An 18,412-nucleotide genomic window follows, 5' to 3' on the forward strand; every position below is an offset into this window, starting at 1 on the left:
TTTCTGTATAAAGTTATTTATTAGGTCAATATGATTTACAACTTGTCTCTTGTTTGGTCAGAATTCCTTCACATCTTTTCATTCTTTTCTCCCCCCCCACAGATGCCTGTATAAATTGGGTCCATCGTGACGCCAAACAAAATGCAAAAACCTCGTTAAACATGCAAAATGTGGTCAACAAATAGTACGAAACACAGAAAGGAAAATCCAGCTTCACCAAAAATGAGGACATGCACATAAACAAGAGAACAATTTTGGCCCGACATATAAATACTTAGAAAAATCTTTACAGTCTCCATAGTGCCCATTTGTACCTGTGTGTGTTTTTTTTTTTTTTTAACCATTTATATTTACACATTTACACAATAATAAATAAAAATGGCAGCATGGTGCCAAATAAACTGTCTGCGAGCAAATCTCACCTCTCAGACAAAATAACCGAATCCTCCCTTTTTGTGCTTCATGCGTTCAACAATTCAGCAGAACATAGTGTGAGCCGTTATATAGAGCATTTGTTTGCGTATCATGGATTTTGTTTTAATTCTGCATTTTTGCTTCACGGCCTGGTCCCTTGCTCTATTTGCTGGTGCTGGCTCCTCACAGCAAACCTGTTGACGTGCACCGGGATGGGCACCACTATTTTGGGGTTCCTCACCGGCTCTCCTGAGCGGTTGTTGACGTTGCCGGCCTTGATCCGTTTCCACTTGGCCCTGCGGTTCTGAAACCAGATCTTCACCTGCACCTCGCTCAGTTTGAGGGCGTGCGCGATCTGCGAGCGCTCGGTCAGCGACAAGTACTTTTTACAGTGAAACTCCTTCTCCAGCTCGAGCAGCTGCTCGCTGGTGAACGCGGTCCGTCTCCTGCGGCTCTTCCCCGCCGAGCCGCCGGTGGGCAGCGCCTCCTGCGAGCCGGTTTTCAGTTTGCTCTTCTGGGACAGGGAGCCGCAGTTGTTGCCGTCCGAGAAGCTCTCGTTCTCGCTGTCCACCGAGCTGTCCTCCCGGTCGCTGCACACCGTGTCTGCCGACTTTAGCTCCAGCTTCTCGTCGTCTGAGCTGTACAGTTTTGTCTCGGCTGGAAGCGTGCGTGGGGGGGAGAAAATATGGTGTCAAAGCTTTGACACGTCTGCAAAATGCTCGAAATACGCATTGCGTTCAAGTGGGTCTCCTTTAGTTTACATCGACATGCAACAAAAACGTTTTTCTAGCACAAACTGCATTATGGCAATAAAATGACCGCTGTGTTTGGAAACTTGGTTGATATAATTTCCATTGGAATTTGATCCACCTCTAAAAAAATATATATATATCATCTTTGCCTTACAGACATTGAGAATAATTTCTGAACTTTGCCAATTGCAGCCTGAAATAACAAAAAAATAACAAATATATTTGCAAGAAAATAATTGTCTATGAGGTAAGCGGAAGAATACTTTTCCATTTTTTTAATTTTTTTTTTTTTATCATGACAGCTTTGATGGTGACAAAACATCATTTAAATGCAGTTCGGCCCCAAAAATACATAAAAACGCCTATTCCTATACTTTGTAAGCACACAAAACATTTCTAAAACAGCGTCTTTTGCTTAATGGTCAGACGGCATCGCCCTCACAGGCCCCGCTCACCTGATATTGTCTGGAAAGTTTCGGAGAAGTTGAGCAGCTCGGAGCCTTTCTCCCGGCTCTCGGAGTGCGGACTCTCTTGCCTCCTGGCGCCGGGATCGGCGGCGCTCAGGCGGGGACCGGGGAGTTCCTGCGGAGGGTAGAAACTGTCCGGAGGGTCCGAGAAGCTGGGCATAGTGGTGGTGAGCGCCACCATGGAGGGAACCCCCTGACCCAAACTGGCGCAGAAGGTGTTGGTGAGGCGGCCGGCGAAGGAAGCCAGCGGCGCCAGCGGAGGTATCCCGGAGGACAGGGGCGAGTGGGATAAAGCCTGAGGAATCACCAGGGGTCTGTAGGGCATGAACATGGGGTAGCCCGTGTAGAGCAGGTGTCCCGGTCTGGGCTGAGGGGTTCCTATCAGCGAATCGATGGAAAACGCCGTTCCCTGGCCGCCTGGTCTCTGCATCTTCTCCGGCTGGGATCTTCTTTTTTTTTTTTTTGTTCAGGCGGGGGATAAGAGAAAGTTGAGGGCAGGTGTCTCCCCCCTGTTTTTGATTTTTTTTTTTTTTTGATTTTTTTTTTTTTTTCCGCCCGGGCAAAATAAAGAAGAAGAAAAACCTTAAACGCAAAAGACAGAAGCGGATTAAAAGTAGATCCTCTGCCGTGTTGACATCCCGTGTGCGTGCGGACGCGTCCTCCGGATGTCTTCGGCGTCAGTCGGTCAGTCAGTCAGTTCGCCCGCTGCCTTCAGCGCCTCTCTTATTTGTCACACACACTGGGACGTAAACACACGCTCCCTTCTATCTACCTCTACCCCCCAGCACCCCGAAGCCCCCCAGAAACCCCCTTCCTGCGACTCCTCCCTCCGTCTCTCTCTCTTACACGCCGCGGTGTGTGTGTGTGTGTGTGTGTGAGAGAGAGAGAGAGAGAGAGAGCGAGAGAGAGAGAGAGAGAGAGAGAGAGAGAGAGAGAGAGAGAGAGAGAGAGACCGCATTGGTTATCATGCGCAATACAAGGGGAATGAAAAGGGGGTGTTTCCCTGGGGGCTCATCCATCTTCCTCAAATTACGCTTCATTTCCTTATTCAGCCGCTGACTTTTTGGCCGTCCTGAGAGGCGCTAGTTTCCCAGTGGAGACCAAATAGACGGCCCGCACGCCCCCCTTTCCCAAAACACACACACACACACACACACACACACACACACACACACACACACACACACACACACGCCCTCTCTCTCTCTTTGCCAGGTTCACCATTGACTCCAAACCCGGCGGTGAGAGACTGCCCCGGCCCTTCCCCTTCTATAATCGTTGACCACACCAACCCAATCAGCTATTATTAATTTTGATTGATGATAAGTAATTACTCTGGATGCGGCAGGGGGAGGAGAAGGGGGGTTCATCGTAAAACAACGGCGGCCTTTGTCGGGGGATGTGGGGAGGCCGACGGGCATCAGAGTCAGGAGGGGAGGAGAGGCAGATGTTTGCGCGCCCCTGCGCGGATAAAAACAATGCGTCAGGCGTCACGGGCGCAAAGCGTTGGTGGCGGTGGGGGAAAAGAGCAACAATTGTTCCCCGGAGAGAGATACTCTGCGAGAAATCAGAGCCGGATAAAGGTTTTTTTTTTTTTTTTTTTTTTTTTTTTCCCTCGAGGTCAACATAGTGACCAAAGTCAACTGTGTTTGAAGTCAGTTGGAGGGGGGCGATGAAGAAGAAGGAACTGTGAATTTTAATGCCTCGGTCACTGATCAGCTGCCAGCTTACAATTTCCCCATGAAGACAGCATTTCGCATTTTTCCACCGTATAGTTCAGCCGCTTTCAGAAAAATAATATATGCACGAAATATTAAACACAGAGTGCAAAAATAATCTCTTTTCTTCTTTCTTTAAATGCAGGTTTAATCTCAGATCTTTTCACCTTTTAAATGGCAGTGGGGGCTGATGATGATTAGCCCTATTGAGTCTCTTGTGCCCGAGCTCTCCTCCTGGTCGTCTGATTGCAAGAGGACATAAACATATCAGCACCGGCTCTGATTAGCAGTGGAGGGTCCGGGCGAGGCTTTTTCTTCTAATTGCAAGTGACTTCAGCAGGACCTCTTCTTGATCTATTGAAATCGTTTGAAAGCAGAGGATTTTATTTGGGATAAAGAGTTTTGATTCCACAATTATCTATATGGGCACATATATTGAAGGGGATATTAAACCAGATAACTTTAAAGGGGAGATTTATATTCCAAAAATATAAATCTGCTAAATTTGCCGATGACATATTTCCATGTAACTGCAGCAAGCTTGATCCTTGATCGAGTTTTCCCTCCTTGATATTATTTCCAAAAAATTGTTAAAGTAATTAAAAATTAATACTTTGCACCAACAGTTTATTCTCGGTGCAGTCCTAATGATCGCTTCTTGTTATTTCACAGAGTAGCAGGTGGAAAGTTAATGAACTAAATGATGTTTCATCCTCCCACATTGTTTTTCAGCCCTAATTCTCCTCCGATTCAGGTGGCCACGCTGAGGGAAACACACACACACACACACACACACACACACACACACACACACACACACACACACACACACACACACACACACACACACACACAAGCCCTTGCGTGTACGTGCGCGTACACACACACACACACACACACACACACACACACACAATTTTATTCAATCATCTTATAATATTTTGGTGCCGTTGATGTAACTCGTTATTAATAAAAAAAAAATAAAAAAAATAATGGCAATTAATGGCAATTTTCTCAAACCATTCATGCCAAATAGCGATTCTTTGAGTTAAGCAGTGGATGAAGCAATCGTATAGCTTTCAGTAATTATGGGTTTATTTTATGATTTATTTATTTTCATGTTCTTTCATGTTTCAAGCGAAATCACAATTATTGTGTAACACTTATTTATCCCATCCCTGTGTATATACAGGAAAAATAAAACAAGAAATTAATTTTAATTAATTAATAACCAACTGCGTAATACAAAATCAAACACACCGACATCTTAAGTAGCCAACGAAGTAAAGAAAAAAGTAAGGAGTACATAAATAAAATGGCAAATTACCCGGCTGTTGCCGCTATAACTGCTTTTATCAAACATAGTCTTTAGCTCCCTCTTGTGGTGTAAAATCAAACGTGGTCATGGCGAGCATGTACTTTTAAACTTCTTGTGGCAGATCAAGCTGCAGCTTCACTCTCCTGGGAAGCTCGACAAGCCTTTCCACAAACAACAAACTTTTTTTTTTTTTTCTTATTTAACTACGAAAGCTACTCCTTAAAAAATAAATGAAAAATAAACACGATTCCAGGGTGTCGAGAGAAAACACAGAGTTCTCTCAGTGGACATAGCCTCTGCAGTCCAGTAGCAGGTAGTTCTTGATGAATGTGGGCAGATCAAGTTTAGGAACCACCGTTTGTAAACGCTTCTCCAGAAAGCTCCTCAGTGTGAATCGTGCCAAGTGCTGCAGGGAGCGCGGAGTCATTGCCAAAGAGAAGATTGACTCGTAGAATTCTTTGTGATCCTGGTGAGAAGAAATCACAGATGTTCAGGGGCATTTGAAAATGAAATAGTAAATATATAATATATAATATATAAATCAATTATTTATTTTACTGTTTAACAGAAAAAAAGTTGTTTTATTTAATAGTAAATTAAATTGACCATTAAGCATTTCACCCCCTATTACCTGTCTCCCCTTTGGCATATTAAAATGCATTAATATCGTATCAATATCGAAAACAGGATCTGCACAAGGACAGTATTTGTGTCTAAATATAATTATATTCATGATGGGAACACTAAAGAGCAATCACTATTATATTTAATAGAACCAGCAACCATTGTTGTTTAAAGATGTAATGACAGAGTAGTAAGACAAAGCCTCCAGCATGAAAAAAAAACCCCCGTAAAATATATTTCATGAAATATTTTAACTTTCAGAATCTTGCCTTCAATTCCTCAGGGCCCACAGACTCCACCCAAGTCTCTGTGACTTTGAGGTGACTGTAGGCGTTCAAAAGGACCTCAATGGTGCGTGGAGACTGACAGCAGTGCTTCAGAACCTATCAAAGAAACACCGTGGCAATGGAGGAAAACCATAGAATACACACAATCATCGCTGAAGTTCTCCAGCAAGCGCCTGACATCATAGAACTGAAAGAAATAAAGTAATTAAACACTTGTGAAATGAACAGATTGGTCTCCCCTCCAGGGGTTTAACTGGAAATTATGCAATTAGTGCTAATTAATCTCCTATTAACACTTGCCTAATTAGGGACCAGGCATTTTGTCTCATGCACGTGGGTTCACTGATAGTTGTAGTCTGTTCCCTGCAGAGAGTGCAACACTTCACGTAGTGTGATTCAACGGGAGGGATTTTGAATGTGAACTTGTGAAGTCTGGAATGTTGCAAGGAACAATTTGCTGCTCTAAGAACCTTTTCACTCAAGGTGTCACGTGCAGATATGTGACAGATATGTGAGACAGATCTCCCTAATGACAAAGTGGCTACTAATACAACAGGCAGCCACTACGAATCAACCTAAAAAGCTTTAAAAAGGATTGTTCAGCCAAAATTGAAAATTCACCAATTTGCTTTATGGGTAGAGGTGCTTGCAACACTTAAAAAAATCCAAATTTCCATCCTGAAGTTTCACAGATGGAAAGAATTCCACCCAAGTGATCTAGATGGCAGCCATGTGTACAAACATAAAAAATAAATAATTAAATAAAAAAACATCAGGAAAAATTAGAAACAAAAAGAATGTCTGATGCAAAAGATGCAGCTGTCCAAGCCAACACCATGTTTTTAGCCAAAACTTCCACTGAAACAATGTGCCCATGAGGCATGGCCATGAGATAGACTGATTGTATTACATTATTTTTAACATTGCTGTACTTGAGCAGTGGGTAAATTTCACAGAATTTCAGTCTGTGTTATTGCTAATTTGGAAGGTGCCAACATGATCATGGCTACTGCCTTGGAGGCTACAATAGATATTATTTGCTGAAAGGATAGTTTTGTTGTCAGTCTGTTTGGAGTCCAATTAACTGCAGTCTTTAAGTCACTTAGATGATGCCAAACAAGCAGTGTTGTGTCTTTCTTCCCAGCTCTATCATCTGCTCATTCCTTAATGCAGCATAAGCAGTAATAGGGAAGTGATGTTTTTTTTACACTGAAGACCACGGCTACCATAGGTAGAAGTTTTTTTTTTTCCATTTGTGAAACTACAGAATGGTTACGTGCATTTAAAAATGTCGCCAAAGCATCCGCTCAGAGAAAGATGGAAAGTAAATGGATGGGGTTTTAATTTTAGGTGGCCTTTCCCTTTTAACTGTGCTCATATCTTACCATGGGGAGAGCTCCGGGCCACACCCGGATTGAACCGTGGTTAAGCAGGGCGCGGACAATTCTCTCGGGATGATGGGAGACTTTGTAGCACACTTCCTTGAGGATTTTGTGCATGGGCGCTTCACCGCCGTAGTCCATGTCATTTACGTTGGCGCCGTTGGCCAGCAGCATTTCCACTATGTCTGGATTTGCATTCTTGCAGGCCATGTGCAAAGGCGTGTGCTTGTCCTGGTCAACAGTGTGGATGTCGGCTCCTGCCCCCTGCAGAATCTGACACACCTTGAAGTAGCACTGAAGCTCTTGCACCTCCTGGCGCTGTGAACAGGCAGAGTTGAGGGGCGTGAGACCCTCGTCATTCTGCTTGTCCACCATGGCTCCATAGCGCAAGTAGAGCTCAGTGTGCTCCGGGAGGCCGTTCCTGGCTGCCACATGTAACGGAGTGTCATCCTCATCTGTGGTGCGCCCGTTGACTGCTGCACCATACTGGAGGAGATACTTGGCACATCTGCAGGGAGAAGTACAGAAGTAACTCAGTGTCATCACGTGTACTTGAAATTCATTGAGGATTATTACACTCTTGAGCAACGGCAGATTATCACAGACTGACCTTTAAGATTAATTACAGCAAATGGAAAAACATTGTAGTTGCAGTCACAAAATATTCTTGCAAATTAGGACATTGTCAGTAATTTCACACAGAAAATAAATCATTCTATTACGACAGACCTGACATTAGCAAAAAAATATAAAAATCATATAATTCCCCCCGCTCCTCAGTCTGGCTCTGCCATACTTACTCAAGGGATTCGGGTCGTGTGCAAACATGCAAAGGCATGAGTCCATCTTCGGAGACGGCGTTGGCATTGGCGCCGTGGATCAGCAGTAGTTTGGTGCACTCCGGCTGGCAGTTCTCGCATGACTCGTGCAGGGCTGTGATGCCACTAGGGGCCAGCTCCACATTGGCCCCCCGCTGCAGCAGGAGCCTCAGGCAGTCGGTGAAACCCCGTCCAGCTGTGATGTGAAGCGGCGTGGTCAACTCCTGCTCGTAACTCAGCGACCACAGTCCTACCGGCGGGGAGAACATTGGTACAAATTAAACCTTCCAACAGACACTATTGGCAATATCATACAGTTTTGTCTTGGCGTTAAACTCTTTCTTCCTTTATAGTTGACTGACAGCCCTAGTCCAATTTAAAATAAAGATTTTTTTTTTTTTAATATTCATACCACACCCGCAAATTCTGAAAAACCTACTCAGGGATCTGTAGTTAAATCGGAAGGCTTTCCACTCTTCTATGTTGCTGGTGTCAAAAACGACATCTATAAGGTGTTCATACTCGTCATCGTCCACGATGCTGAGGATGGTCAACTCGTCGCCCACAAGAAGAGAATTCCAGAACTGCAGGACGCAACCTGTGGCTTTTGCCGTGGCAATCACATCGTTCCGGTACTGTTTTTGCTTGAGCCACTTTATCTTGGGTGCAGTGTAATCCATTGCGCTTTTACTGACCTTGATTCCTAAACGTCTCCTATCCTGCTAGTTTCCACTGAGGGAAATAAATAAGCGCTTATGTAGGTCGTTTGTGCAGACAGGACTATTTCAGGACGGTGTTATGTGATGTGTTGGCTGACCTGTGGAACCTCAGCCTCTACACTGAATTCAATCAGCTAACTCGCGTCGCAGATGGTCAGTGTTGTATTTGCTTTTCTTTCTTCTTTTTTTTTTTAAATATAAAGAATCTGTAAACAGCAGAGATTTAAGTGACATCTGAAATTTCTCAGAATTATTATTAGAATTGCCCGGATCCTAACAGCATTAAAAGAGGAAGCTACATATTTATTCTTGAAGGGATGCCTTCAGATTAGATTTTTATGCTGCTGGACATGTGATGGGTCCTTTAAATAGTGCCTTGTGCTTTCCCTCTATAAATAGCCTTGGCTTGTGTCTTTTTGTTATACCTTCTGCCGCAGCTGCAGTTTGCTTGAGGGCAAACAGAACATGGGTGGGTCGAACAACTTTTGTCATGGTAGAGCTTCACCAATACATGTTCACAGAAGAATTATGAAAAGAGGCTGGTCTTCTACCTTCCCCAGTGGTGGTCCAGCGCATGTCTCCGCCATGTGGCTCAATAATGAGGTTCACCGTGGACCCCCTGGGAAAGAAGCGCTGCATTGCCTCCAGGTCTCCTGTATAGACAGCGTTCTGTACCACCAGGTCCTGACACACTACTGCCCGCAGGCCGAGGCTGGGCCTCAGCGATGTGCGGTCCCTGGCTTCCTTCCGCAGCATGTAGCTGCTGAGGTGATAGGAGGCCAGCTGCTTCTTGTACTCGTGCCTATCCAACAAGTCCTGATCATGTTCCAGAGAGCGTAGGGCAGTGGGAGTGAAGACAAAGCTGTTCCGCGACATGTCGAACGGCTTGTCCACTCCTGGATTAAAAAACCTTGCTGTGTTGTATATGTTATGAAGTGAGGGAGAGGCCCGTTGTGGCCCTCGCTCTGGCCGATGTCCACTATCTGCCTGCGGGCCGTGTGCAGGGTTGGTTTACAGAGTTGTTTTGATATTTGGTACGAGACCCTCCCCACGCTGTGACAGCTCATGCTATTTTTATGTGTCACATGCTGCCACTTGAGCCTGTCCTGCTCGCTTTCACTGTGGCCACCTTGTTTTGTCCCCTTCCAAAACATTCAGTGGGTACAACCAAGGAAAAATGAGTGTTGACAGGAAGCTGAAACAAAGCATTGTTTTGCAGGAGGCCATAAACAGAGGGCAAAAAATGCTCTTTTTACAGAAGTACTGCAAATGGATATGACTTGGGACCTTTTAAAAAATGAAGTAACAGTTCACAGCCCTTCACCTTTCACAGAGGAAGTTCAATAGTAAATGACACTTGCTACATTGTAAGCTGTATTTATGTTTACAGCACGCCATCTTGATGGTGATTCCCGGACTTTTAGATTTACAGGAAAAGCCAACAGAAGTAATATTCCTTTTTCAACCCTGCCAGTGATTTTTAAGATTGATTTTTTTTCCCCCCGACTTTGTGTTTTTCTTTTCTTCTCCAGGAGTCTTAATGGATTTTATGTATCCACACGGCTCCCCCCATTAGAACATTAGGCTGAATGACTGCCTACCGCTGTGTCACTCTGCCCCCACGTGTAGTCTTCTGATGGCAGAGGGACGATGCATAATTAAGCTTCTTTAGCTTGCTGGCTAAGCGGCTGACAAACATCCACTTTGACTGATACGGCCTCAATTTTCCAGAGATGGCAGAAAAACACAAAAAACAAAACATCTTTCACTCCACGCCGAACCCACATTTTAAAAGCTGAAGCCATCGTACTAATTTAAGATTCGGCATCCTTCAAGAAGTCACTGGGAAATTATTCTGTGTTTGAACAGCATCGTGTCTGTTTATTCACCTCTGTGTTGGAGACCACGCAAATGCACTGAAAAAACCATCTGCACCACAGGTGGAGATCTGCACCAGGCGCTTTCACCTTCTCCCTCATCTGTGGGCGGTGGCATCCCGGCACCTACTCTATACCTTAACAACGGTTCCGCTATGGAATTCGAGGTCATCTATTTTATGTTACAGTTTGATAATAGATGCCACATTAAACTGAAGGCGAGTAAGAGTTTCAACTTTGAAAACACACATTACCAGAGAAAGCGCGAGAGAGGGAGTGAGAGAGGGAGAGAGAGGGAGTAGGAATATTGTTTTTGCGGCTGGAGTACATCCTTTTAAATGATATACATAATGAGTTTATAATATGCATCTGGGCTACCTCCTCTCTACTTTGATGTCTTCCAAATGGCCCGGGTGTCATCAGCAAAACATGTAGGCACTTTCCCGCCTCATTGACTCCCAAATGTATTTTAAATATCATTCCTGGTAACGCAATTATTTAAAACGCTGAACTAAACACTTACTAATGGCGAAAAAGACAGCGACTTCGATAAATTCATTTCTCAAATGGTGGGCATTCGCCTTCCCTTTTTTCTTTTTTCTCTCTCTCCCCCCACCCCCTCCGAACCCCCTCTCTCTCTCTCACTCTCTCTCTGAAGCGGAGGCAGCTCTGATGGCAAGAGGAAAAACATCAGCAGCAGTAACACCCCCTGCCCTCACAGCTCCCCCATGGCCACATTAAATCTCTGGTTTCCTCACATTACCCACCAGTAGCTGTCTCCCCAAGGTTCTTTTTCTGGCCTTGGTGGTCAACCTCCCCACCGCTCCCCCATGGCGGTAACAGGCCGGACATCAGCAACGGCCCTGATGAGAGTGAAGCACTTCATTTATGCAATCATAGGCAATTAGTTCCCTCTGATTATGTGCCTCTTAATGCTGTTTTGAGTACTGTGGCACGGTGTAATACAGAAAGAGATTACACTATGGCCCTCCCTCCACGCTGAGCAGTCATTTAATATAGTGAGAACATAATGAAATGTACACAGTAATTACAGGAATATGAAATGCTAATGGCTTTTCAATTGGAAGTCGTTGTTAGTTTAAGATGGAGTTAATGCACCCGGGGAAAGCGTAAGTTTAGTTGATTGTGTCAGCGCGTCAGGTGTCGCGATGCCCAGGTGACCTGCTTGCATCAGAGTAAAAACAAGTTCAGACCTGGAGGTTTCAGTGCTGAGAGCAATCCTTCTTAATTCACGCCTTGAAAGTTGCAGAGGAAAAGAAAAAGGCCACAAGTTTGCATCGTACTGTGCAGACATGAAAATGCACCGGTGCCATTGTTGAACAGGAAGTTGCGTTGATGATTTGCATGCCAGTCTTAATTTACATCCTGCCCTACTCTAATTTACTTCATGTCAAATTGCTGTTGATCATTATCATGCAAACACATTAATGCGTGGCCCCGCACACACCGACAGACACTCACACACACAGAGTCAGATTTAGGTCCATTGTGCCGTGAGTAGATTTCCGCCAATCAAGCCTCCTTTTCTGCCATTTATGTGGCTCATCAAAGTCAACAACTGGGTTTAGGGAAGGTGCCTGTTAAAGGCTCCCAGAGGTCTCATCACAACGCTTGAGATAGAGGCCAAATGAATTTACAAAGCCCGGAAGTGAACAGTAGCTCCAAACTATTTCGCTACAGCGTGATTACTTTTTTTTTTTTTTTTTGCTGCTCTTTCAGCTTGGAGCACACTATACCTATAGTAAGGAATTGTATCGGCCTATGCAGATTCCAATTGTCTCTCGATGCACTGATCACCACGCAAATAGCCCCCTGTTTCATCATGACAATTGAGAGGTTCATATTTCAAGCTAATAGTCCTGTATAACTTTAACCATCTATCACAACCTCATTTCATTGTGGCTGCAGTTAATACGCGCTTCCCTGCCAAGTGGAACATTTTCTAATGATGCACACTCAGACAAAAAACAAGGCAAGGCAGCCCGTGCGCTGCATCACTCACTAATGCACCCATCCATAATGTGTTCATAGCAGTCTGCCTAAAGCAGACAGCGATGACTGCCGCTTGGCACGGGCATGAAAGGGGATATGGGGAAGGAGTGTGAGATACAGAGCCTAAATGACTATGATAATCGCGAACAAAGTCACCGCCATCAGGGGCTGCATTGCCCACATGATAACATTTGTAGAGTTCAGATCATTACCAAGAATGCAGGGAGAAAACATCGGAAATGGGGTATCTCAACAACAACAGGCAGCGACGGGAGTCACACCCACGTGCATTATCACCGTTTGCGAGGCTTTGTGAAACGTTGACAAGGGTCGCCTATTGTGTGTATACGTATAGGCTGATGTAAACATCGTCCTAATGAGAGAGACCTTTAACAGTGGTTCCATATTATGCAGATTGGACCAGCGCAAACGCTGGTGTGATTATCCTGCAATCAAGCGCTATTCAGTTGCCGTTGTCATCTTTTAAAAACCTGATTAGAATGCGTAACAAGGATACAATGTTGCGTTATGGCCTCTGTCAGTTTCTAAATATGTCCTAAAAAAAGCTAACCGAATCACAGATTTAGTTTTATGGGGCACAAAAAGATTCACTTTTTTTTAACAAACCATTGTGATATTTTTAAATGTATGATGGTAAGGTAATTGTTTCCCTGGAGTATTCATAGTTTTTCTACGTGAGATAATGAGTCAGAGCCACACACCTGCTTTTCTCAAGCACTGAAGACCAACAGTTGTTTCTATGGCACTCACACATTATTGAAGCCACTTCTAGACAAGTAATGAATTTGATAAATTTCGAATGGTGTGTTCACTTGATGTGTTCACAATGATGTAAGGCAATGAATTAACCAAAACGCAGTGGAATAAAGTTCCTCTTTTCAGTCCCTTAAAAGCAAACTGCTATAGGCTGCCTGATGTTAAATAGCTCTAAATAGATTGAAGAATATCAACTGCAGCCTCAGGTGACTGAGCTGAAATATTCGGGAGTAATAAAGGCTGTCCACATAAAGGACTGTGACATGCAACCATGCACACTTTTTAAACCAACATATGTTTTATTTATTTATTTTGGTGAAGACCAGAGTCAGATTTCATATTTAATTTAATTAGTCCTTTACATATAACGTGAAAAGTTTTATTTAGCCTTACGCTACATATTAAAATAAACTCTCGTAGTAACTGGCCAGTGCAGTTTTGTACATTGACCATTTCGACTATAGTGGCTGCAGTCTTCATCAGAAGCATCAAAGAGTACTGGCGTATAACGCCTGAAACCTCACCTAAAAGCAACACCAACTGACATTTCTGATGAAGACTGAAGCCACAATTGAAACTGTCAAAGTGGCTTCCATCAGGGCGGAGTGCCCTTTTAAAGGTGAATATGTACTTGCTAAGTTTCACCTTCTGTTAAATAATTTTGACCTTAGATATTAAGCATTGTGATTTCACTGATTTCGTCAACTCAAGTAGGTTGACCAAATCATTAATTTAAAAGTTTACTTAAAGCAAAGCCTTCAACAATGTGTACAGCAACACCACTTAAGTCTTGATTAGTTTCTCCTTCTTTTTCTTCTCCTCTGCCCTCAACTAAGAGGACTCTTGAAACAGAGAGAAATTATTAATAATTACCGCTATATATGATTGCTTTAATTCGTGCACTGCAGAAAAATATTAGGCTCATGATTATTTGTCTCAAAGCATTCAATGCAATGGGACCCAGCATTGAAATCATGACGGAATATATCACAAACAAAAAGAAATGTGCATTATTGGAATTAATTAATTAAAAAGGTGCGTTTTATGCCGCTTTAGAATGGGAACAGCGTCACCTCGTGGCTGATTTTAAAAGGTGATCACTGACGAACGGACTTCAAACGCTAGTATTTGCATGTTATGTATATTATTGCTGTGGTTATCCAAATCAATAATAATAATATTAATTATTATTAGTCGTATTAGAAATAATAAATTGTGAGTCCCTCCGTAATTTGAGTGGGTTTGAATGCATCCTATAAAGGATTAGACAGTGAGGCAGATCGATGCATATTCTTTATTTTTTTTGCATCGTAGTGAAATTCAATCACTTCTAATGACGAACTGATTTAAAAAAAAAAAAAAAAAAAAAAAAAAAAAAAAAGCAGTATGACTGATGTGAAAGTGCACCATCTAGTGGCAATAAGGGTGCGTTATAATTTCTAACAAGTGGCGGATAGGATGTTTTTTTTTAAGTGCTGCAAAATACTGCAAAATAAATAAAATAAAATGAAATAAAATAAAATAAAAATATTGAATACGCTGCTCGTTCACTTGGAACTGGTATACTTGGTGACCGCCTTGGTGCCCTCGGACACGGCGTGTTTGGCCAGCTCGCCGGGCAGCAGCAGCCTCACGGCGGTCTGCACCTCTCTGCTGGTGATTGTGGAGCGCTTGTTGTACTGGGCCAGCCGGGACGCCTCGGTGGCGATCCTCTCGAACAGGTCGTTCACGAATGAGTTCATGATACTCATGGCTCGGCTCGAAATCCCCGTGTCCGGGTGGACCTGTCGTGGGCACAGCAGGAGACGGATATTAATGCAATTTTCACCGGAAATTAAGGGGAGGGGGGAATAAAAGTCGGCGATTTCCCCGGAACGTTCACCCACCTGCTTCAAAACTTTGTAGATGTACATCGCGTAAGTCTCTCTTCTTTTAGCCTTTCGTTTGGTTTTTTTGTCACTTGAGGTCTTGGTTTTCTTTTTAGAAATATCGTTGGACATATCCACTTTTATGTTCGCCAGACACTCCCACTGTTGTTGCGAAAAACGTCTAGACTATTTGTCGACGGGCACACGTGTTAAGTACAAAGTGTTAATTAGCGCATTTAAGCTAATATAACACACCTGTGTGTGTTTGTGGATAGGGGTGGAGAGGGGAGGGAGGAGGGAGGAGGTGGGGGCAATTGCTTGTATGCCAATTAAATAGCATCTAGTCATGGTAAGAAACTGCAGGCTGATTATTATGTTTTTCTTGACCTTCCTTGTTTTATTTTTCCTCTAACAGAACAAAAACATTGTCGTACTTGGCACACTTATAGCCGCTACATTCCGGTCTGCCACAGGTTGAAGGTGTCAAAGCTCCTCTGCTCTTCAAGTGAGTATTCCAGATTATTATTAATGAATGAAAACACTATTTTGTGATTTTTATATTACCAAGACAGCGTTCTGTGCATTGTTGGGGGGGGGGGGGGAATCCCTCTCAAAACATACAGGTTACACACAGGACCTTCACAAGCAATCCAACATACAGAATGATGCTGACGCTCCCGCACTAACCGAAGATGTCCACTGAGGGGCAGACTTGCAATAGTTTTTAAGACCTTTTAGACGCCGATTCGAACGGAATTCCTTTGCAGTCTGGTAGCTCGAATTTAGGTCTAAAAATAGGCCCTCAACAGCATTTTATGAAGGTAGCTTTACAACGTCATACAAATAATTCTCGTCAGGGCTTTAAGCAATAAACTATCCTGGCAAATATGCCGACTTAAGGTGAAATGGCTCGGCCTGCACATTTCTCTCACTTGCCGTGATAAAGCTTCAGTTGCCTCCTGGTATGCTGCAAATGTTTCACAATGTTTGTGAACCAAGTGCATTCTAATAGTAAATTTTAACCATTTGTATGTTTTTCTGATTTCCCAACATTGAAATAGAGTGTTTTAATAGAAGTAGTAATTTGGGTGTGTATGTTTACCCACGTCTTTCATCACAGATATTTCATCAGTTTGACTGATGAGACTCAAGACACTTGGCCGATTAAATTTTGCCTTCATCACACTAACACATCCCTCTGAAGGGGAATGCGGTTTATTGCGCTCATTTATCATCATCATGCCAGAATTTGGTAACGCTGCACTGGCCTGAAAAGCGGGCTTGGAGGTTTGACTTTATTAATGCATCTTTTTCCTTAAAAAAAAACATAAGTCGCTGTGACAGAAGTTGCTGAAAACATCAGCTTTTGTAAAGGTTGACATCTGCTAGAAAGTATTGTGATTGCAGGTAAGAGGAACCTTGTCATAGTTAGTTTTATAGTTTCAGTTTAACATAAATATTTAAAATATTGGACATGTTTTCTTTCCACTTGCCTTTAGTATTTTCCTAGAATTACATATAACTTTTCCATACCTGTTATCTATCACAAATCGTCAGTGCATCAGTGGTGACAGAAGATGAGTGCCCTGTTTTTTCCATGTTGCATTGAAATCCACAGCACAGAGTGCGACTGCCATTCCTGTCATCCAAGGTCTGTTTTCTCTATACAGGGCACAGCAGATACAGCGTAGTCAATTACAAATAAATTGGCCCTCATTACAAACCGCTTTTATGCAAGGTCATTTGCAGCGACCGGCACACACATTACATGGCAGCTAATGGATGATTGTGTTGTGAAGGCCACCCTTTTCTCAGTCGTCTGGCAGATTTGTGCTGTTGGAGTGTTTCATCTGTGATGGAAGTTGGAACAAGTGTCATAAGTGTGGTTTTTTTTTGCGTGCGTGTTTGTGCATGTGTGCATGCCAATGCGGCAGCTGTAAGAAAAACACAGGACAGGAAAAATACCTGTTCTGTTTGTTGCAGCCTTTCCGTATCAGAACGTTGGTTGAAGGCTAGATGTTTTGTTTTTTTCATGGTTTTCAGGAGGATTTGTAGCATAACAACAAGCTTAACTCGGTACCTGCTGCAATTCCTTGAAAGTAAACACATTTGCAGATTATTTTACATTCTGGATTAACATTTCAAATGATGTCCTTGAATACATTCACATTCAGTTTTAAGAAGGTGGTCGCATTTCAAAACACTGATAGCTAGTTGATTTCAAGGCGATACTGTGTATTGTTTGTTCAACAAATCACCGTAGTTGATGTTCTGGCTGCCTGCAGCATCATTTCACTCGCATATCTCCCAAATCTGCATAAGCCCGGCTCCTTGTGAAATGCCACAACCTCTTTTCTCAATGCATGGCTTAAATCACGTGAACAGTCTGCTTGTCGCAGTTCTTCTGCTTCCCTGTGGCAAAGACTCACACAGCAAGAGTTGCTGAAAGAATGCTGCTGTGCGTTTACCAAAATAAGGTGTGGAATAAAGGTAAAATTATTTTTTTCTTACAGCTGAGTGGAGCAGCGGTCTGCATCTCGCAGTCTGCAGTAAATCCTAAACCGCTTGAATTGTGTGAAGACAGGAGGTGGATTAAGGTGGAGAGGAAACCGTTTCAGTTATTAGGGTTTATTTTCATTGGCTGGCTCTCAGTTTTATTAGTAATTTCTTGTTAATGTGTGGAGATCAAATGCTCAGTGTTATCCAATATGTTAGCCTATCCTATCCTACCCTATCCTATAATCATATATTATTCCTATAACTTTTTTTTTTTTTTACAAGCCATCAACTCTTGCTAGAACTCACAGCCCAAAATAAATCATGCAAAAAAAGAGAAAAATTAGCACGGGAATAGCCACCAGCTGCAAGATTCCTTCTTCCTCCTCATTAATATTCACTGTGTTCTGTTGTGCACTCTGCCGACCAAATGCATGCCCAGTTACTGTTGGAAAGTCCTAACACTTTCTTCCCGTAATCTGCAAAAGGCGGGAATGCTTGCCACTGGAGGTCGGAAACTCAAGTTTGCTAATCCGCACGCAGAAAAGAGAGAAGGCAAATAAACGCGCCATGAAAAATGTCTACAGTTAATTACTGAAAATGGAAATTGAATGTCGGAAGGAAGATTTGTGTAGCTGTGACAACAGAAATTAGCTTGCCCTATTGTTGAATATTTATTAAGAAATGAATAGTGAATGCATATTTGTTCCACAGACAACAATCCAGTCATTTGTTGTAATCTATTTTTAATTGTGGTTTTCATTTGGTTTTGACTCGGTGTGCACAGTCGTGGGATAATAGCATTAGGTTTGACGAGCATTTTACCTTACTGTTGGATGTTGGATGCCACGATATTTGTGTTTTCATTGTGATGGGGGAAAT

At 43.0% G+C, this 18,412-nt stretch overlaps 3 protein-coding genes across 4 annotated transcripts; all 3 read right to left on the reverse strand.

The window, feature by feature from the left end:
• On the reverse strand, window positions 1–2,393 carry gbx1 (gastrulation brain homeobox 1). Its single transcript, XM_076021585.1, has 2 exons — window positions 1,622–2,393; window positions 1–1,071 (listed from the first exon to the last, which is right to left on the reverse strand). Exons 1-2 carry the CDS (start codon window positions 2,061–2,063, stop codon window positions 557–559), a joined length of 957 nt encoding a protein of 318 aa, XP_075877700.1. The 5' UTR covers window positions 2,064–2,393; the 3' UTR covers window positions 1–556.
• Window positions 2,394–4,896: 2,503 nt separating this feature from the next.
• asb10 (ankyrin repeat and SOCS box containing 10) lies at window positions 4,897–9,494 on the reverse strand. 2 transcript variants are annotated; one of them, XM_076021584.1, is made up of 5 exons: window positions 9,051–9,494; window positions 7,763–8,030; window positions 6,966–7,470; window positions 5,563–5,676; window positions 4,897–5,135 (listed from the first exon to the last, which is right to left on the reverse strand). In XM_076021584.1, the coding sequence occupies exons 1-5, from the start codon at window positions 9,373–9,375 to the stop codon at window positions 4,950–4,952; spliced, it is 1,398 nt and encodes a 465-aa protein (XP_075877699.1). In that variant the 5' UTR covers window positions 9,376–9,494; the 3' UTR covers window positions 4,897–4,949. The 2 variants fall into 2 exon arrangements, with proteins under 2 accessions (XP_075877699.1, XP_075877698.1); XM_076021583.1 differs by lacking the exon at window positions 9,051–9,494 and adding an exon at window positions 8,220–9,044 and having other exon boundaries at window positions 5,029–5,676.
• Window positions 9,495–14,570: 5,076 nt separating this feature from the next.
• Window positions 14,571–15,218, reverse strand: h2bk1 (H2B.K variant histone 1). The gene is made up of 2 exons (XM_076019744.1): window positions 15,053–15,218; window positions 14,571–14,950 (listed from the first exon to the last, which is right to left on the reverse strand). Exons 1-2 carry the CDS (start codon window positions 15,164–15,166, stop codon window positions 14,714–14,716), a joined length of 351 nt encoding a protein of 116 aa, XP_075875859.1. The 5' UTR covers window positions 15,167–15,218; the 3' UTR covers window positions 14,571–14,713.
• Window positions 15,219–18,412: the final 3,194 nt, after the last annotated feature.

This window comes from Nelusetta ayraudi, unplaced genomic scaffold (assembly GCF_046127955.1).
Source record: "Nelusetta ayraudi isolate G7.1 ecotype Tasmania unplaced genomic scaffold, CSIRO-AGI_Nayr_v1 ptg000011l, whole genome shotgun sequence".
Classification (NCBI taxonomy): Eukaryota; Metazoa; Chordata; class Actinopteri; order Tetraodontiformes; family Monacanthidae; genus Nelusetta; species Nelusetta ayraudi.